Below are 20,215 nucleotides of genomic sequence, written 5' to 3'. Positions count from 1 at the left end.
AAAATAAAAGAGAAATGTGGCGTTTCTGCGCGTATAGTTGCGTCGTAGCTGCGCGAGGTCGACATGTATCGTCACGACACTTGAATTGTGTCGTGATTTAAACCTGACAGGAAACAATAATCCACCGCAACCTCCTGACAACAAGGTAAACGCATCACTTTGTAGACCGATCATAGTGTTAGCTGTTGATGTTAGCCAGCTCAGCTAACGTCCGTTACCTGACGTGGGGGGGGGGAAACTATATATTTATATAGTGTGTATTAATGTGTAGCCAGGATATACCAATGTTAGCTAGTGGCGCCGAGCATTGTTTTGTTTGTTCCACTTTAAAGTAAAACTAGTTTCTAATACATTCACACTATAAAATATAATATCCGGTGGCAGATTTGGAAATACATATTTTCATTTGTTGTTTCATTATATTTTAATCTTATATAATTTGTGTGTCTCATAAATACCATGTGAGCTTAATCAAACCATATAAACAGCGAGCAGCTGTCTCACTAATGACATGTTTTCCCAATTCAATTCGAATTCACCACGTCCCAATTCAATGCGACATTTGAGTCTATGAGATTTGATTAAATAGGGATTTGATCAGTGGTATATCGTTTGGAATTTGCTTTTACATGACTGGTGTCAGGTAAATTGTATAATAGATGTCTAAACTTGATGTATTATTAATTCATTTATACATGACAAAAAGTGCTCCCTCAGTGCAGAGCAGGGGATGTGGTGCAGAGATGGTACACTATAGGCAAACAAAACCAGTATATTAACCATCTATACATATTGTTAGTCTATTCCTTATATTTAGGGCCCGAGCACCGAACGGTGGGAGGCCCTATTGTATTTCGAAGGATTTGTATTTCCCTTTTGGGGCTTTTTCAGGGCCTAGACATGCTCAAATTGTTACCAAAGTTTGCAGGGAATTCAAAACCCCAAAAAGTAGTTGTATTCTGGAGTAATTTGAAATGGGTGTGGAAAAATGGCTCAACAGCGCCATCTAAGGAAAAGCCCCTCAGTTAGCTTTCACCGATCTTCACAAAAATCGTAGCCCAGGTGTATCATGACCAGACAAACAAAAAAGGTCAGAGGTGCAATTGGAAAAAAGCAACAGGAAGCCCGCCATTTTGACTTTGATGTACTTGTCCCAGGGCTTTCATCAGATCAACTTCATATGGAGATGCGTGTCATCACAGCAAGATGGAGAGGAAAACTACCTCAAAGATCGATTTTTCGTCACACGGTGTGACCGTGGCGTGGCCTCAAAGTTTGATTACACGCCATCAAAAAACGAGGTTCTGTATCTCGGACATACATGGTCCAATCGAGTCCAAACTAGACATGTAAGACAAGACTCCCGGCCTGATGACATCTACACAGAAATTATGACTTCAAATCACAGCGCCCCCTGGTGGAAACAGGAAATGTCTTGTTTTTTTGCATGTCTTACACTTAGATGTATTCCTCCTGATCCACTGCCCGCAGCCATGTCAAACTGTATCAAAAGGGTCTCAAGACATTGATAATGTAGGCATAACATTACTGGGACTTTTCGTCAAACGCCATAATAGTGGCGTGGCATCAAAGTTCATCAACTCGCCGTGACACACGAAATTGCTGTAACTTCCGTGTTCATGGGTCTATCTCCCTCAAACTACATTTGTGTAACAACAGCCCCCCCCCAGGAAGTGACATGTTTTATACTTTGATGAACTGCTCCTGGCTGCTTTACAATATAAAGCTCAAAAGAGCTCAGTCAAGTCATTGGACCATGGTCAGAATTGTGACATTTCCTCAAACCGTGTAAACATTGAGGTGCGGCGAAGGTTCATCCTTCGCCAAAGGAGACGATGTTGTCATAAGTCCAGTGTGCATTGTCCTATCACTGCCAAACTGATGTCTCATGATCAGAGACCAAGCCTGAACAGCTCTATGTGTCAATATTTCCTCAGTGTCATAGCGCCACCTACTGATTCGCCATGAAACAGGAAGTACTTTGCATTATCCAACCGGCTCTGAACTACTGACCTATGATCACAATCCTGACCTGAACACATCCATATATTAATATTAGTTCAGGGTCATAGCGCCACCTACGTTACTTTACGTTACTTTGTTACTTTTCGTTACTTTCGTACTTTTAGTTACTTTTCGTTACTTTAGTGACTTTTCGTTACTTTCGTACTTTTAGTTACTTTTTAGTTACTTTCGTACTTTTAGTTACTTTTAGTTACTTTGTACTTTTAGTTACTTTTGTACTTTTAGTTACTTTTTAGTTACTTTCGTACTTTTAGTTACTTTTTAGTTACTTTTGTACTTTTAGTTACTTTTTAGTTACTTTCGTACGTATGATTCCCAGTTTTAGCTTTTAGCTTTCTCAGTCTCAAACATACAATAAGTATTGACAACGGTTTTTTTTGTTATCTCAATTGTCTAGAGATAAACAGCCTAACTCCCAGGGCTGTTCTCCTTTGAGTGACCATGGGCCGGCTGGATGACGCCGCCAAGCACAAAGTGGTGGAGCTGAGGAAAGCTGGTCTGAGTTTCCGTAAGATCAAAGCTGTGCTGGAGCTGGAGAACATCAAGGTGTCTGCCCAGGCCATCTACCTGTTCCTGAGGGAGTTCCAAGGGAGGCCCCCAGGGAGGGTCAGACCTGTGGAGGGTGGAAACAGCACAACAAATGTAGCACACATGCAAGCTCGAGCTGCGACGATGCAAGATAGCTGGAGTAACATTCATCTCCAAAACCTACTACGGGAGGCATCTCACCACGCTGGCTTCACAGCAGCTGCGGACTTTGCCAAACAAATTTCCACAAATCCACAGGCTTGTGGAAAGCCACCTGGGTATGGGGAGTCGAGCGGCGGCAGCAGGTCAGAACAGCAACGCGTGGGAGATAAGGAAGAAAATGACATCCAGATTGTTAGCGTCACCTCCCTTGCACAGAACAGCCAACAGAGAGGTCCCCAGTGCGCTGTAACACAGGCAGTGATGGGCGCTGTGTCTTCCACACCAACCAGTGCTGGAGCCTTCACGAGGAAGAGAGTCACATCTTCTCCAGCCACCAACGCAATTTTGGCAGCCCGAAAGAGGCTTTTGGATAAAGCGCTGTCACAAAAGATGAAGGTACCTACCTAAACATTCAAAGTTCCCTCATGTGTCAACAGCTTTTGTAATTATTGTTTACAGTTGCAAAAAAGCTGTGTAATTTACCAAATACTATAACTATCAAATTGTCTTTTAAGCTGTTTTACCTCCGGGTAAAGTCTAACTTACATAAATTGTGTTTCAACAGTCATTCCACCAGGTGGCATCGTTGTTCAGAAGAGATCACCCAAGTGTCCAGGGGTCGAATATGAGTAGTGCAGTGCCTCAGCTGCCTGAAACATATGATCTGACCACTGAAAAGGTGAGAAAAGCATAACTGATCTCAGATCCGAAGTGTGTTCCAGCTCTTTAATAAAAGTAGACTGTCATTCATTTTGAGTCTTTTTGCTTCTACGCCTGTAGCTGGTTCCAGGTAGTACTGTATTCCAGCATAGATCTGTCATAGTGGATGTTTATACCTGAATAAGGGAGACTAACCAACTTAAGATTGCATTATAACTTTAGTAATTTCTTTTGCATGCTGAACAGACTGTTATGGAGGGTCAGTCTGGAGGAAGTGGTGCCCCCAAGCGTTTTCTGACACAGAGACCAGGTGTGTCTGTCCGTTCTCCTCTCCCTCCTCCTCGGGTTGGCATTCGTCTTCCTAATCGCCTGGGAGCACCTTTCACATCCTCAGCTCCCGGGGGTTCCATCATCCGCCTACAGACCACCGGTGGCCAAGGTGCTACTCATAGTGAGCAAAACCTACAGCAGGCAGCTCAGGACGCGGGGGGGAAAGGTGGTCTGCAGGATCAAATTCAGACTCTGGGTTCTGAGGTGCGCGGCCTGGGCCTGGCAGTGAAGATGCTCGTGGAGCAGCAGTGCCGCCTGGAGAGGGAGCAGGTGCAGCAGACCCACATTCAGAAGCAGATTCTCAGCACCCTGCAGAGCCTCGCCCCCAAACTGGGACAGTGTAGCAGTTCTCAACAGCAGCACAACAAAACCCCATCACCCTCTGCTTTGCCAACAGCTTCTGCATCTACCTCCTTCAGCCAAGACAACTTCAGCTTTGGTCGGGGCACGTACACACAGTGCAGCCAAACCCAGCCAAGCTACAACTCTTTAGAGAGTTTAGACAATGTAGAGGCCTTTAAACTGCCAGGACTGAGCCCCACAAGTATGAATGGGTTTCCGCCATGTAGCAATGCTGAGAACCTTCCACTTACTCACACCCCCACTCAAACGCAACCATATGCAGCCGCATACACACAGCAAACCAGTCAAAATCTCATGCCCCCCTACACACAATCCTACGCCCCTACATTCACCCAGTCACATTCTCAGAGTTTCAGAATATCAGAGAGCAAGCCATCTGATTTCCCAAGCAGCTGCTCAGCGAGGACCCTCCAGGACTGCAGCGTTTCCACGCAGCCGCTGGTGAACTCAAGTCACGCTGCACAAGATCAGCAGCTCAATATTATCAAATTGGAGGGGCCGTGAGGGGCCTCTGATTCAACAATGTTTTTGGACAATAAGGGCTTGGATTTGCTTTTTAAGTCACTTCAGTGTAGTAATTTAAGACACATGTTTTTACAATAAGCATAGTTGTAGCATTTTTCCATTTATTTATTATAAAGTACATTTTAAGAGAATACATACAGCAATAGAATGAGGGGATTACAATGCTTTATGGAAAATGTGGACAGGATTTGTCTTTACCATGATTTTAGATCATTTAAAAATGATGTGCAGGCACTTTTTGTAAAAAAAAACTTGTTTATTTTGTATTAACCTATTTTGTATCAGTTGGACTGACATGAACTGTTACTGTTCATACCTCTATGCTCGTTGATTGAAAAAAGAATAAAGAGCTGGTTACGATTGAAGGCACACAGTAGTGTGTGAGTGTTTCATTAAATCATTTCATTATATATTAATCATAGCTTTAATACATGTTATAAAGAGATTAGCATGTTGACAGTGTACAACTCAAGTTTACTTGACTAATCAATAATTGTTTGTTTTATTGCTGATGTCTGCTGATAGCACAGAGCTTGTGCATTGCAGGGGTGAGGGCGAAGCCCACAGCTGGTGTCAGATCCAGTTCATCCTCTGTAACTCCAGGTGGAGGAGTGAAACGAAAGTGCTGGAGGAGGGAGGTGAAGAAGAGGAAGAGCTCCATCCTGGCCAGACTCTCTCCTATGCAATTTCTTGAGCCTGAAAGAGAAGACATGAAGCAATATTGCATCTACAAGCAAATGTGTTCTGTCGTTTCTTAGTTAAATTAAACCAAATCATAGGTACCTGCAGAGAATGGTAAAAATGCATCTCTCTTTCTAAAATTCCCGTCCTCATCTAGGAAATGGCCTGGGTTAAAGGAGTAAGTCTTTTCCCACTCATCTTGAAGAGCAGACGACAGTAGAATAACCACTGGGGTGTCCTAAAACATGGAGATGGTGGCAAAGTTTACGTTACATTGTAAATGTTTTTCACAATTCCAGAATCATTCAAACCAAGTTTAAGTAACTACAAAGACAGACTTTTAAAGACCTCAATCAGGAACTGAGCCTCCTCTATAATCTTCTCTTCATTTGACCTCTTTCCCATTCCAAACTGCTTCAGGCTGGACAAAGCAAACTGCCTCATCTCTTTCCATGTGTCTCCATTGGAGAAAATAATTCCTGCATAAGACAGGGTTTTAGTTTTCTATTTAACAGAAGACAATAAATTATCCAAAAAGGGAAATAAAATATATACGATGCAACAAAATACATATTTAATATCATTTCTAAAATACAAAATGACACATTTTGTGGTTGCTCCTCACCGTGTGTTAATTGCAGGTCACTTATAATTGGCAAAGCTTCTCTATCTGCACGTAGATCACTTTGGTGTTTCCAGCCTCTTGTATTTCCAGATTTCCATCACAACAGTGATTGGACAGTACTATGTGTCGGAAAAATTTATTTACAGAAGTGGTAATAAACAGTAAAAACTACAGCGGTTGTAAATCTGCTGATGGCCAGTGACAGAATTCATGTAATTTTCAACATTAATAATGAAGTATGGCAACAACATGTAAAAGTCAAGAACATTAGAACCAACTGGCTCAAGTTTACCAACCAGCTACATTTACAAGGTCTATAAGCTTCAACTATTCATTGCTCTTGTGTCCGTGGCTGTATTTAGATCAAGGAAAGTCTAATACAATGGCTTGTGGGCTGGGCTATAATCAAATGATCTGAGGGACAAAAGAGACGAACACGACACAGCGAATACAGGACAGGTTCATTTACATTACAGTCTGATTCTATCTGCTTGTGAACTGTTTGGCCAATCACTTTCACACCTCTGCCGATGGGATATCTCTGTCTGCATTCTGGTAAGCTGTGTTCTCATGCTAAGTAAGAAAGCTTTTCAAAGGACATCACCTTGGAAAAGTAGTTCGGGTTAGTTTATTGTCTCAGCACAGAACTCGATGTCATGAGAAAAACAGGAATTTGATCAGGATGAAAATATCAAGAGAGAAAATGTATGAAATAAAAGGAGAAATAAAATGAATGTTTATGGGACTGATATCTATGAGTGTGTCCAAATTCAAATCTGCATCTAATGAATCTAGTGAAATGTTGATTTAATTTCTCTACTGATTGAAATAATCAACTCAGCCTCTTTAACATGAACCAGCTCGTAGCAGGAAAGGAAAACCACAGATTAGCTGAGACAGTACACACCCCTCTTTATGGTCGAGGTTATCAGGACAATGTTAGGTTACAAAGTGATGTCCTGGGTGTCCTGGTTTACAAACTACTTTTGTAAAACAGGCCCCAGCTGTCTCCCTCACTGGCGACTGACAGCACACAGCTCATGGGGGGAAGGGTTGAGGGTTAAGCCCACAGCCGGCATCAGATCCAGTTCGTCCTCTGTAACTCCTGGTGGATGAGTGAAACGAAAGTGCTGGAGGAGGGAGGTGAAGAAGAGGAAAAGCTCCATTCTGGCCAGACTCTCTCCGAGGCACATTCTGCGACCTGCGAGAACGAAGAGCTGCAGATGAGCTGATCACGATCGTGTGGGTACATCATAAAATATCTGTCATCACTATAAAGACGACAACTGACGGCAATGCTGTTATACCTGAAGAAAAGGGCATGAAGGCATCTCTCTTGGTAAATTTCCCCTCCGCATCTAGGAAGTGAGAAGGGTTGAAAGTGTGCGGGCTCGCCCATTCGCTCTTGTCATACAGGACAGAGGTAAGAAGAGGAAACACGGTAGTTCCCTGCAGTTAACAGAAGAAAGCCGACGTCAGAACCAAAGTACCAGTTTCAGAGTTTTCACACATGCAAGAACAATAATCCTGCAAAAAAAAAAAAAATGTGTGGCCTGATGTGAGTTACTGACCGCTTTGATAAAGTAGCCCTGGAAGGTGATGTCTCGGCTGGTTTTGTGAGGAAGGGACATGGGGACAATGTTGGCCAGTCTCTGCGTCTCATGGACGACGGCGTCGGTGTATGGCAGGTTCTTCCTGTCCTCCACTCGAACCTGACGGCCTCCGATCACCCGGCTCAGCTCCTCCTGGACTTTGTCTGGATGCACATGAAACTGATATTAAAATTTGACAAATGTGGGACGCTACTTTAATCTTGTTTTTGACCAGGTCATTTATCTGGACCGAACTGTTTCCTATCACCCGACTCAACTCCTCCTGCCCCTGGTCTGGCATCACGAGATGAGTAATATCAAAGCATGTTTGAAGTGCTCACATATTTGGCTTCTAGTGTTTTTCCCTGTCCTTTATTGTGTCATGTGGAAGATATTTCTTTTAATTGGTATAAAAATCAAGCCACCACAGAATAATATTCACTCTTAAGACACCATTCAAATTAGAAGTTAATGTCTTTAGACAGCTACTACACACAAAAAACAAACAAGAATTCCAATTACCAGGATGGTTTAACACACAAATAAGTTCCGTTGGGAACTAAAAGGCATTTCAAGGCACCCACAGGTAAAAACGTACATACTTCATCTTACCCTGTAAATGTGGATATTTGGCCATAAGCAGCAAACCCCATCTGAGTGTACTTGCAGAGGTGTCGGTGCCAGCAGCAAACAAGTTTGTTATCGTGAAAAATAAGTTGTTCTCATTGTAGTGAGTGTCCATAACACAAGAGTCCTGAGAGAAAGAAGAGCCACGTAACATTATAAAATATTCGTGGGCCACAATCTTATTCTTTATCTAATAAAAAACATGAATTATTTTGGAAAATGCAGTCCTACCTCTTCTTTCTGTTTCCGGACCAGAAAACAGTCCACGAGCCCCCTGCAGGAGTTCGGGTTCAGCGTCTCTCTCAGTTGCTTGATTAATTCTTTGACATCCCTGATGCTCGATTGGACATTTTGTAATATGAGCTGCCGGTTTCTTATCCAACCGACCAACCTGGGAAACATGTTGTAAATCTGTGGCACAACAGTAAATAGACAACAGAGATGATTTCAGACAGTTTTCAACAAATCTGTTGTGGTTTGTTAAACACATTGAACAGCAACATTCGTTCCATGGGCCACATGAGTGTTAAAGCTCATGAAAGAAATAGAATAGAAGTCAGTTAAGTTAAGGGGGTTCCTTCTTGGCCCATCCATTTTCCTTTTACCAAGTTTCAATAAAATCAGTCATTGTGTTTTTGCATAATCCTGTGAACAGACGTCCTTGGCAGGGATGACACAATAAAGAGAGCTTATTAATTGTAGTACATACATATTTTACCTTTCAACACTTCAACTACTTCTAGTTTGTCATTTAAATTTGTTCCCAAAGCAACTATAAACTGATGCTATTAGTTACTTGTATCCTACGTTATTTGAGAGAATTCTCCTTTTTAGCAATGTCCTGCTGGGTCAACTTACACACAAGATCACATCTGACATCACTGCTGACGAACACATCCCCTTTAATCAGAACTGATTTTAAAAAACAAACGAGGTTTACCTGGATTGAAGCGGTGCCTGAGTATCGAATGCTTTCATTCGTTCTTCTCACCAGGTTTTGAAACTGAGGGTCGTTATATTCAAATCTGCTCCCGAAAACGATGGCGGAGATGATGTTGGACGTTGCATAATTTAATGGATTTGCTGTATCAAAGGGTTTCCCTAACGAAGACAGAAAAGTAAAATACGTTACATCCAAGCCATTTGTTGTTTTGGCACATCAGAACGTTTTGTCAGGTTTTTACATTAACTCAATACCTTTGTGCTCCTCGAGCATCTGGATCAGGAACTTGCACTCCTCCACAATTTTATCCTCAATTACTCTTCTGCCCATCCCGAAGTCTCTCAGGGTGGAGAGGGCGAAACGCCTCATCTCTTTCCACGACTCTCCGTTTGAAAAAATTATTCCTTTTAAATCAAATCAAAACATATGGTCATCCAGAATTTCTACTGATTTTGCTTTTGTGCCTATGAGGAAAAAAAAAATAAGAAAGTGTTGACCTTACCATGACCTTGATTCATTTCATAAAATATGGGGGGGATGTATCGGTCTCCAAACTCCTCTGAGAAGCTGACCAGAGCCTCTTTGACCACCTTGTATCCAGACAGCACCACCACTTTATCGGGCCCAAAGTAAACAGTGAACACTGATCCATATTTCTCTGAGAGCTGAAATAACACAAAAGTCCCACATAGATGACCTGTGTCGGTCGACAAACTGCAGCATGTGGATGTTGCCTGAATAATGAGATGACCTGTGTATATATAAGGTGATGTTTGCCTTATATATTATCAACAACACTATGTGGCCCACCTTAGCTGTCTTTGAGAAGAATGTTGACCGTACTAAGAACTGGTATTGTGTTGTGATAGTTATCGGGGGATATTTACCCTGTGTGTGTTATTTTATAACTTTCACCACTGTCTCTTCTGTCTCCGTGTTGGTTTTGTCTACAATACTGATTCAAATATTGTTAGAAGAAGCTGTGTATTTCCCCTTGTAAAAGAGGTATTCTTTCTATCAAATAAAGTATTAAAAATTAAGGTATTTCTTTAAATTCATAAAAAATATCAAGCTCTTGAAGCAAAATTCCAAATTAAGCTTGAATTCGAAAAAAACGTCTTAAAACTAAAACTAAAAAGTTCAAATTTAAAACACTTTTTTAAACCAGAACTCACAAATAAGTTCAGTTAGGAAACGACAACAAGTTTATTTAGTTATTTTCTTCTTGTTGGGTAAAACACAATAATGAAAAAGTGAATTACTAAACAAATCACAGTCACACTTGTAAGAAAAACACAAGCTCGTGTATTAAAGCAAACGTGTATGAACGGATGAGCTGGAGCAGGAGGCCTCCTCTCACCTCACACAGGGTCCTGTAGGGTCTCTTGAGATCCAGCTGCAACATGTTGCCGAGCAGCGGCAGAGGCCTCGGCCCCGGGGGGCCCTTCCCCGCTTCACCCGGGCTGAAGCTGCTGGAGACGAGGCAGAGGACGAGGAGCACAACAGCAGCGCCCAGCAGAGCGGTGGGGCTGGAGACGAGGGACAACACCAAGTCCTCCACAACAGCCATTGGTTCAGTTGTTGTTGTTGTTCTGCTGTTGTTGTTCTGCTGTTCTCTCCTCCGTGTGTGAAGTGTCAACGCTGCTCTCTGCTCAGGAACTTGAACTATAGTGTGAGGTGTCGTGTTACTCTCTCACCTCCTCCTCCTCCTCCTCGCGCCGGACTCGTGCATCCTCTGTTAAACTTCAGGGTAAATCCGGTGTTTCCGGTCCTGCGAAGGCGTTCACTTCTTATCCTGGTAAATCACCATGGTAACTTCAAATGAACGGCGAACCTCTAATTGGAGATTAGAGATCAAACTGTTTATAAGCTCCGCCCACTGACCAATCAATTCCTTTGAACCATGACATCAGCGTTCTCAAGGGTCCTCAGAGACCCACACCATCTTTATGACTCTGACTCAGTTTGACAGCAGGTGAACAAGGAAGTGACTAACCCGAGTCCACTAGTTGATGTGTCTATCTATTACTCTATGGGGACTTAAACATGTTTCCATATAATATTGAAACTACTATGTATGGAGGATCCAGTTATCCCCGTATTTTGCATTAATCTCGAAGTTAAATTTTTAATTTTTTCACTTTTATTTTTCTGTTGTGTTATTTAGGTCGCTGAGCTGCTGATATGTGATGTAATGAAATATGTTTGTTGTTATTATTGTGTGTTCACTCAATTATTTTAATGTTTTGTGTTTATTGACTGTGCTCGTGACAGGTCTGATGTCTGTAATAAAAAAGAAATCTGTTTCACCACAGGTTGTTGACGAGCTGTGACTTCAACCACTTCAATTCTCAGATAGTTTGATTTAAATCACGTTTTAAGGCCTGAAGACGTTCAAAAAGAAAACAAAGAGAAACAGGATCTAGAACAAATGCATTAAAAAATGGAAATATTACAATATTTATTGTGTCAGAGTTGAACCTGACATCTATTTGAAACAGAACTAGTTAAGTTGGAGTGTGTGTGTGGGCGTGTGAGCATGTGTTTCTACCTGTTCAAGAGTGACAGCAGCAGAGAACTAGTTCAGTGTGATGTGTTTGTGGCTGTATAATTTTCTGAAAGTCGTTTCGCTCCTCATCCAAGAGGCCTCTTCACATCTAACGTGAGATGTGGGAGGTTTCAGGTATTTAATCTCTGTGGGTGTTTGTGTACAAATGAACAACTCCTGCAGATACCCTGACCTAGATAACTGTGAATCTTCACAGATATGTTCTACAAGTCCTAAAGAGATTCAAGCTGCTACTGCTGTTGACGGTCAAGTGTCATCAACTGTTACCTCAAACAAGGAGGTTACATTTTACTGATAAACTTTATTCAATATAAATGAGTCCGTTAGACAAAAGCTGCGATACATGTTTGACATAGATCCACAAATGTCCAGTTCTTATGTTAATACAACAAAAACAGAAATAAACAATATGATTTTCTTGGAGTTGAACCACACATCTCTGTTCTCTGGCGGCGTGTGTGCAGAAAACAGATTCAGAAAAGTGTGAAGTCTGCGCTGGTGGAAAAACAGGACCTGACTCAGAGGTTTGCTTCCATGTGCATAGAGCATTATTTAATTTAAAAAGAATTGCGACACAAATACAGTTGACAAGGTCAGTTCCATGGTACAGTACATTACACAGATGTAAATTCCCCTTTTAAATACGACACACTGTATTTCAGCACTCAATCCTTTCAGTATCAGCAGTACAAACGTTCCCATGTTTGTGTATCTACGTATCCGACGCTGCAGTCGATTCAAGTCATACAGTGTAAAGAGACAATGAACTGTGCAGATACACACAAACAAACATAACAAAAGTAAAAAATGAAGAGGTTCCAACCTTTTAGGGCCAATGGAATGTCAATCTCTACTTCTTTTGTTTCTACACACATTGGACAGTGACATGGAAAAAGTGCAGAAAATCATACAGAGTTGGTAACAAATCTGATTAACGTCGAGTGCTTCTTGCTTTCGTGTGAGACGCGGAAATACATTCATCTCACTTCTGGTCTATTTGTCTTCAAGAGAAGGAATCTGCTCACGAGTCTCAGCTCATCTGATTGTTGATCCGTCTCAGAGAACAACACTGATCTTTAACACGGACGGCAAGCAGGAAATAAAAACAACAATTATGTGTTCCTCATCATTACGTGTGAGGAAATCCTAACAATCCTATGGAATAGAACACACGTGATGTTTTTACAGGTTCTTTAAAGTAGAAACAAGGCCCTGGGAATGTGACGAAGGGGCACATTCTGAGCTCGATGAAAGAGAAACAAACACTGCGCTGATTATTCTTCCTCAGGGACAAGGCATCCGTTTGTGTGCAGGGGACTGTGTTCGCTTTCACCATCCATACAACTGTTCAGCCTTTTTATTGCATTTCCTAAAAAGGAGCAGCTACACGCTAAAAGTGACACAGCAGTAAAGCTCGTCCGCTGCACAGGGACAATCTCTCGGTTCTCATATCGTAGCACTGGTTTACTTTAGTCTGGATAAAATCAGGAATAATGAGTTGTCATTCTCTCACTTCCTCACACACAAACACACTAATTTACACACACACACACATATTTATACACACACAGGTGTACCATATGAAATGCATAGCTGCGGGGAAAAAAGAAATAAACGTTCAAAAACGCCTCATAGGTCATTGCAGTCTTGCCCTTGTTGGTCCAAATCGATCCACATGCGGTCTGATACAACTGGAGGTCAATTCCTCCTGTTTTACTGCGACAGCGTTGGCGGCAGCATCATCGCCTGCATCATACAGCGATTCTCTCTAAATAGCTTCTGCGTAATTTCGAATGGCTGAGACCTAAACTGATGCTGTAACTTGTTTGTCAGCGAAAACAGAATCATCGGTTCATAAAAGAGGCATATTATATGTACTCAGACTGGACTGAATGTATTCCTCTGCAGAAAGGACGGTCTTCCAGTGTTCTTCATCTTCTTCATCTTCATCATCATCAGCATCATCATGCGCTCGGTAAGTCGTATCTTATGCATGCATTCGTTAATGAGCCCCCCCCCAAAAAAAACAGTCTTTAAAAGAGTTACAGTTTTTCTCTGTTTTGAATGACTAACTGGTTTTAGTACCATGAACACGCAACATTATTTACATTGTTTTATATTGAGCAATATAATTACACAAACCCTCATTAGTTAGATAAGGCGTAATGGTGTGTTACATTTTCATAAACGTATCAAATAAGAGGGGTTCACTCTCTCGTGGTGACTCACGATCACCAAAACGCGCAAAGTCTCTGAAATAAAATCATAAAATAAAAATCATAAATAACAAAAAGACAAGCTGCACACACACACACACACACACACACACACACACACACACACACACACAATTAAGAGTAGTGGTCGTATCTAATGAGTGGTGTCAATGACCTTTGACCTCACTAAAAAGGTGCATCAGAGTTCATCACGTGGAATAAACAACATTCCCATTTCCTACTTTCCCATCGCACAACAACAATAACAACGGCATGAATGAGCCAGCAAAGACACATCAACAGGATACAGTAGTAGAAATGATGAAGGTGACGATTAGGGACTGGCCCAGTGTGTGTGTCTACATGTGTGTGTATGTGTCGTTGGTCATATTAAAATGGAGCAGGAGATAAATCCTTCTCTGCTCCAGCAGTATACACACCTGCTGTGTAACTGTAAGTCCATCTACACACACACACACACACACACACACACAACACACACACACACACACACCCACCCACCCACATTCACACAGTGTAAAATGGACGATGGATGGACGGACTCCTCTTCCACCTACTTCTTCCCGCTCTCTATGCAGTGCTGGAACTGGGCAAAGCTGAGGAACACCTGCTCCAGGGATATCTGGCTCACGCAGTAATCTTCAATGCGGTATTTCTCTTTGGCTGCCTCCAAAGTGCCAAACACCTGAGTGGGAGCAGAGGAGATGGAGGGAGAGAACGTGCAAAAGTGGGATGTGAATATATCTCCTGGGTTACCCACCAACTCACAATGAAACAAACAATGAAAATAAAAAAATGTCCATGCGCGTATCTAACTTATCAAGATGTTTTGGGCATTTTGGAGAATGTAACATGATCACGTGATCATGGGATTAGTGTAAACCCCTCCTCCACTGGTCAAAAATCCCACTAACACCCACTAAAATGAGAATAGAGATTACTGGCAGGTTAACTCCCGGATCGAATGACTCTGCAGTAGACCAGGGTTTGAATCGGCTCCGGCTCCCATTGTCAGAGATGGAAATGTGACACCCGGGTAAATGGGCTAATAGAGGTGAGAGGTGAGAGCGCCGCATTCGGGATGTTGAGCGTGAAGAATCGAGAGAAAAAAAAAAGAGAGAGAGGCAAACTGCTCTACTGGAGTCAACCTGTCTACCTGCCGGTGTAAAAGTGGTATGTGTCAATTTACCCACCATGCAACACTGGTCAATTACAGATTTAAAAAACATGCTGAGGTGGACTTGACCAAATAAGAATGAGACGGAGACTACAAATCACCTTCTGGATAAATAGAGTTTGCTGAAACTGTCATAGCTGAGGTAACTGAAAGTTGCAGTAAATTATTTTGTCCACTAGAGGGTGATCAGACATAGCACAAGTGCATTGATGGATTTTTGTTTAATAAAAACAAATAAACATGCAGATCTGTGACAGTACCTGGGCCCAGGTTAGTGTTTTGTCAGTCAAGTGGTAGTGCACCATCCCCTGGTGTGCATCCTTTAGTTGACTTCCTGTGGGAGGAAATTCACATGTTTAGATATTAACCATGACTGATGTAGTGCAGAAAAAACATCCAAATCCCTAAAACACAAGTTATAAGTGGTTGTTTTTTAATCAAAAATTGTATTCTTATGATTATCATTCTAAGTGTGACTCTGTGTCTCTGACCTGGAAAAGTGCTTTCAATGAATTCTTTAAACAGATGCAGGTCACTGTCCTCCAGGTCAGCCTCCACGTGCACTTTAGCCAGCAGAGTGTAGCCACTGCCAAACTTGCTCTTCAGGTGTTGGGGACTCCCGAGACATTTCATCTGGCCGTTGACCATCACCGCCAGCCTGGTGCACAGGGCCTCGCACTCCTCCATACTGGGGAGGGGACAGTGGTTGTTTGAGATTCATATATGAGGATTTAGCAATAGAACTTTGTTAAACTGGTAATCAGGGGTGGAGGAAAATGTTTTAAACAATAGAAAATATCTAAGTTAGCTTAAATGATCATATTGTACAAATACTTAATTACACAAAAGTCTAGTATAGTCAAAGTCAAAGTACTTTGCATTCATTTGTAAGTAACCATTGTAGGTAATCAGTGGTGAAAGTAATCATTTTAATAAATTATATAATGTGTAATTTCATCTATAATAATGCAATATATTTTTTAATTTTTATTTAAATATTAACAGAGTAACTAGTGGTTTCAGCTAAGTTCTATGAGTATAAAATATATGTTTTCCTTCTGAAATGGAATAAATTAAAGACTAAATTCAGAAAAGGGTATAATGCAAGAACCACAAAATTGTACTTAAATACAGTACCAGGGTAACTATGCGTTGTTACATTCTACCACTCCTGAACCAAATACAATACAATCTAAATCTCACCTATGAGAAGTGATGACTATGGCCTTGCCAGACTCTCGTGTGCGTGTAACCGAATCCCACAGCAGCCTCCTGGCCACAGGGTCCATCCCAGTCGAGGGTTCGTCCAGGAAGATGACCGGAGGCCCACCAATCAGAGCCATGCCCGCACTCAGCTTCCGCTTGTTACCACCACTGCATGTTGATGGTGAGAGGATATTTTACACACACACAGTATGAAGCCTGATCCAGGATAACATGTGTACCGTGTGGCACAGAACAAATGACTCACCTGTAGCTGCGGATCAGTTTATCAGCGTGAGGCTCCAGCAGCAGGGACCTAAGGACGTTCTCCACACAGCCGGACACATACCTCTCTGGTATTCCTCTGAGCCTGGCATACATACTCAGAGTTTCTCTTCCTGTCATGTGGTCCAACACGGCGTCAAACTGGGGACAGTAACCGATGCGCTGCTGCACCTGCAATACAGAGATACAAGTTTACTTTCAAATATCTGCACTTTGAAAGCAACACTTTCGACCGGGTGAATGTAAACCCCTCTGCTCATACCTTTTTAATGTCCCTCAAAATGCTGTATCCATCAATGTAAGCGTCCCCGGAGGTAACGCTCTCGTCACCCGTCAGCATCTTAAAGGTCGTGGTCTTCCCTGCTCCATTGAAGCCCAGGAGGCCAAAACACTCGCCTTTTCCAACAGCTAGAGACAGCCGGTCCACAGCCAGAAGATTTGTCCCGCTGCTGTACACCTGAGAGGAAGAGATAACCCCCTTGTCATATCTCACGGAGTCATATGCATCCAGAGTAAAGCCGGTTTCCACAGTGAGGCACTTGTCCCGGAGTTTTGAAAGGAAAAAACCTTCTGTGCTACGTACCTTGCTGAGCTCCTGCAGAACAAGGGGGCTGCCGACCATAGACTCTATTATCGGCTGGCACTCCAGGACCCTCTTCCTCTCATCGGCCACGTCTCTGTCCTCTGGAAGGAGCGCTGCATCTAGAGGTAACTGAGGCACAAACACACACACACATAAGTAATATGAAAATGTACCTTGAAAAATATAAAAAAATAAGACATTGCATTTTCCTCTAAACCCCCATCTTACAAGAAAAGGGGCTTTCAGATGATGATCCACATCTTGCAATCTTTAACTAGACAGCCACTCAGAGAGCACACCTCCTCCAACAGTCTCCCTTTGGAACCACATTTAAATTCACTAGATCTGTAATTAAAGGAACACCCAATTGCACACACTCATAAATATCAGACACCTAAACATGCCTCTTTTTTGTCTTCCATAAAGATCCATTAATTATTCTCAGAGAATCTATTAAAATGTTTTTATAAAAAACCTGTCTCGCAATGATAAAGATCTGGATCCACACCAAAATTCAGTGGCTTCTTTCCTGACCCAAACCACATCCTTCCAACAAGTACGTTTTTCATACTCCTGCTAACTAACAAACAAACAAACACAGAAGAAAACATGAACTCCTTGGACGAGGTTACAAAGGACAATAGTACATACAGTATAAATATGCAGTAGCATACAGGGGGTGGACTCATGAAGGAGATTAGGCACGATTAGTTCAATTACACAACAAGTGGAGACTGTGAAATTTAATCTTCAACCTTATGACCTGGAATTCAGCCTAATATGATTTAAAATGTCTTTTTCATGAAGTGTTTTTTTTAAAAATCATATCTGCATGACCAGACACTATTTACTATGTGGTTCTACAATCACTACTCCAGTTGTCTTCAGGGGTTTTGCTCTGCTCAGTCTGAATGTAATCATGTACACCTCTAAAAAATAACATCCCAGGAGAAATCCAACACTGTGCAGGCGGTTTGTTAAAACCTTCCAGTTTCATCAGAGGAATAATCAAACACTGTGCAGTGCTCCCGCGATTCATCTACCTGTTTGCGTCGTCTGCACAGGGAGGTGACAATTCTCCAGAGTGTGCGGCCAAACTGCAGCTCGATGGTAAACAGCAGAATAAGGAAGACCACTCCCTGAATCGAAAAGGCCACGAGGAAGCGTCCCACACCAGGCTCCGACATGGAGAAGAAGTTTGTTTGGTATGTGACGTCTAAAACCAGAGGAAACGTTAAGTTATGTCAAATAGATTACGAGCAGAATCATGCAGAATCTATGGAAAAGACCTTTTTTGGTAATACAGCAGGTTTTGTTATTATCTGAAGAAACATCTAAATTGTACTTACTGTATAATTTGCAGAGTTCCTCGCTAACAAAGCTGGATGTACAAAAAGAGAGGAATTCGTAGTTCTGGTAGAACTGGCTGAAGGACATTCCGAGGCAGTAGTTTGGGAAGATCAGGAACACCTTATCCAGTAAGTGTGACAGGTGCTGCAGTTTCAACTCTGGAGGAAGAATTCATGATGGAGCAATCAACGGGAATGATCAGGAATCTTTTCTTTTTTTACCTATTTCTCTCCTTATATTTCCACTTTTTTAACCTGTGGAGTCACATGTCTCCTCAGTGTCATTTCAAAAAATCAACTTCTCTCCACACAGGCCTCGAGAACATGATCCCTCACTGGCTTCATATCCACATATACTGCAGGTTGTATTAGAGGAGGGAAACCGTGTTGTTTCCTTTCCACTCGAGATGTAATTAGCAAAAAAACTTTACTTTCCCAACCCTTAAATCCACCCCGAGTATAAGCAGTCGATTTTTAATGGAAATTACATTTGAGGGCTATAAATGTTAACATTCACAACATTAGCGGCGTGACCTACAGAGTATTGATTATGGATTATAGTGATAATAGATTATGAGTCTGTGCATGCGAGGCTAGCATGTTTGTTTATAGTGCATCTTTTGGCACCTTCTGAGTTAGTCATCCTAAAGCATTGCTTAGTTAGCTTAGTTTATTTATATGAGTTTTTAAGAGCTCATCTAATGTGTCACAGAGGAAATAAATTCCTGTTAACGACTCGAAAGTGTCTCGCACTGTTTTTACTGCAGAAAAGGACAGAGGGCCAAATAATCTCTGACGCTGCCAACAATTACTGTTATCACCGCTCAGGCAGGAGCGCAAGTAGAGAGTCTGAAATATGGTAAGAGCCAGAGAAAATCCTTCAGACCAATTTTTGAGTTTGAGTGAACCTGTGAGTGACAGATAGGAGAAAAGAAGAACTGGCTGCACCTGAAAAGATATTTGGACAAAGTACAGAATAATGAGGATTTTCTTTTTTTTTGGGACTCAATCTGATTAACAGCTATCTGAAAAGGTGACGTTGTTTCCCACTATGGCACTGAGACACTTTGTCAATGTCTACCAATGATGGAAAGCAGTGTCTCCTCTCACCTGGGATGGCCATGATGTTGACAGCCAGGAAGGTGGCCGTGCCGGAGATCATGTTGAAGATGGTCAGGCGAGTGTAGGCGGTGGCAGCAGTGGAGAAGAAAAAGCTGAGTAGGTACATAAGAGGCACCACCCCCCAGCCGTAGAGCAACAGCAACAGCAACACATCGACCAGGTGGTTATCCTCTACGAAGGCCTTGACTGCAAACGCCCGGAATACCACCTGAAGACCACAAAACAAGTCAAGAGACGAGCGAGGACAATTCAAGCATCAGTTCTATGCAGACTGTATTTTTAACCAGGACAAATCTCGCCGGTCTCCAACTAGTCAGTCTCAGTATACTAATACCCGCAATTCATCAGATGTCAAAACTCACCAACATGAGGAGACAGGGCAGCAGGTAGTTGAACATGTCCCACAGCAGCGCCGAAAACCAGAAGTTTGACAGGTAGACGCCGCTGACCTGCTGCACGTGCTTGGACTTAATAGCGGACTCTGTGACGAGCAGCAGGGCGAAGGTGCTGGAGAGGGAGGCCATGCCGTACATCAGGTTGATGGCGATGGCAAAGCCCGTCTTACCCCTACAGGAGGAAGGACAAATAAAGACGGTTAGGACAGAGAA

The 20,215-nt window shown here is 42.2% G+C and overlaps 3 protein-coding genes across 6 annotated transcripts in view; 1 reads left to right on the top strand and 2 right to left on the bottom strand.

Moving 5' to 3' along the window:
- abca3b (ATP-binding cassette, sub-family A (ABC1), member 3b) overlaps positions 1-20,215 on the bottom strand; it is a 52,688-nt gene that overhangs the window by 10,999 nt on the left and 21,474 nt on the right. The window contains exons 21-31 of one of the 3 annotated variants that reach the window (XR_007034896.1): positions 19,970-20,174; positions 19,596-19,815; positions 18,486-18,644; positions 18,180-18,352; positions 17,137-17,265; positions 16,816-17,010; positions 16,537-16,724; positions 16,269-16,439; positions 15,557-15,753; positions 15,326-15,399; positions 13,995-14,573 (exon numbers count right to left, since the gene is read on the bottom strand). Coding sequence is in view for 1 of the 3 variants with exons in the window: in XM_035179841.2 (XP_035035732.2) it covers positions 14,442-14,573; positions 15,326-15,399; positions 15,557-15,753; positions 16,269-16,439; positions 16,537-16,724; positions 16,816-17,010; positions 17,137-17,265; positions 18,180-18,352; positions 18,486-18,644; positions 19,596-19,815; positions 19,970-20,174 (1,843 nt within the window). In the remaining 2 variants the exon portion in view is untranslated. Of the gene's footprint in view, positions 1-12,176; positions 14,574-15,325; positions 15,400-15,556; positions 15,754-16,268; positions 16,440-16,536; positions 16,725-16,815; positions 17,011-17,136; positions 17,266-18,179; positions 18,353-18,485; positions 18,645-19,595; positions 19,816-19,969; positions 20,175-20,215 lie in introns of those variants that run through there. The other 2 variants (XR_007034895.1, XM_035179841.2) reach the window with 2 other exon arrangements.
- Positions 12-4,983, top strand: LOC118122905. Its single transcript, XM_035179844.2, has 4 exons — positions 12-145; positions 2,444-3,132; positions 3,302-3,415; positions 3,643-4,983. Exons 2-4 carry the CDS (start codon positions 2,488-2,490, stop codon positions 4,591-4,593), a joined length of 1,710 nt encoding a protein of 569 aa, XP_035035735.1. The 5' UTR covers positions 12-145; positions 2,444-2,487; the 3' UTR covers positions 4,594-4,983.
- Positions 4,983-10,889, bottom strand: LOC118122906 (cytochrome P450 2K1-like). Of its 2 annotated transcripts, none has more exons than XM_047343931.1 (9): positions 10,443-10,889; positions 9,585-9,747; positions 9,337-9,486; positions 9,080-9,240; positions 8,371-8,550; positions 8,125-8,266; positions 7,492-7,676; positions 7,228-7,369; positions 4,983-5,310 (listed from the first exon to the last, which is right to left on the bottom strand). In XM_047343931.1, the coding sequence occupies exons 1-9, from the start codon at positions 10,650-10,652 to the stop codon at positions 5,117-5,119; spliced, it is 1,527 nt and encodes a 508-aa protein (XP_047199887.1). In that variant the 5' UTR covers positions 10,653-10,889; the 3' UTR covers positions 4,983-5,116. The 2 variants fall into 2 exon arrangements, with proteins under 2 accessions (XP_047199887.1, XP_035035736.2); XM_035179845.2 differs by lacking the exon at positions 4,983-5,310 and adding an exon at positions 6,690-7,121 and having other exon boundaries at positions 10,443-10,885.

The sequence above is a fragment of the Hippoglossus stenolepis genome, chromosome 16, assembly GCF_022539355.2.
Source record: "Hippoglossus stenolepis isolate QCI-W04-F060 chromosome 16, HSTE1.2, whole genome shotgun sequence".
Classification (NCBI taxonomy): Eukaryota; Metazoa; Chordata; class Actinopteri; order Pleuronectiformes; family Pleuronectidae; genus Hippoglossus; species Hippoglossus stenolepis.
The sequence above is the reverse complement of the archived record's forward strand: the minus strand, read 5'-3'. Positions and strand labels throughout refer to the sequence as shown.

Excerpts from the sequence above, each read along its gene's own strand:
- LOC118122905 (XM_035179844.2), top strand. The coding sequence starts at position 2,488 with ATGGGCCGGCTGGATGACGCCGCCAAGCACAAAGTGGTGGAGCTGAGG. Across the intron at positions 3,133-3,301 it reads CGCTGTCACAAAAGATGAAG|TCATTCCACCAGGTGGCATC; the intron begins GTACCTACCTAA and ends GTGTTTCAACAG. Across the intron at positions 3,416-3,642 it reads ATGATCTGACCACTGAAAAG|ACTGTTATGGAGGGTCAGTC; the intron begins GTGAGAAAAGCA and ends CATGCTGAACAG.
- LOC118122906 (XM_047343931.1), bottom strand. The coding sequence starts at position 10,652 with ATGGCTGTTGTGGAGGACTTGGTGTTGTCCCTCGTCTCCAGCCCCACC. Across the intron at positions 7,677-8,124 it reads CAAATATCCACATTTACAGG|ACAAAGTCCAGGAGGAGCTG; the intron begins GTAAGATGAAGT and ends ATGTGCATCCAG. Across the intron at positions 5,311-7,227 it reads CTTCATGCCCTTTTCTTCAG|GCTCAAGAAATTGCATAGGA; the intron begins GTATAACAGCAT and ends CTTCTCTTTCAG.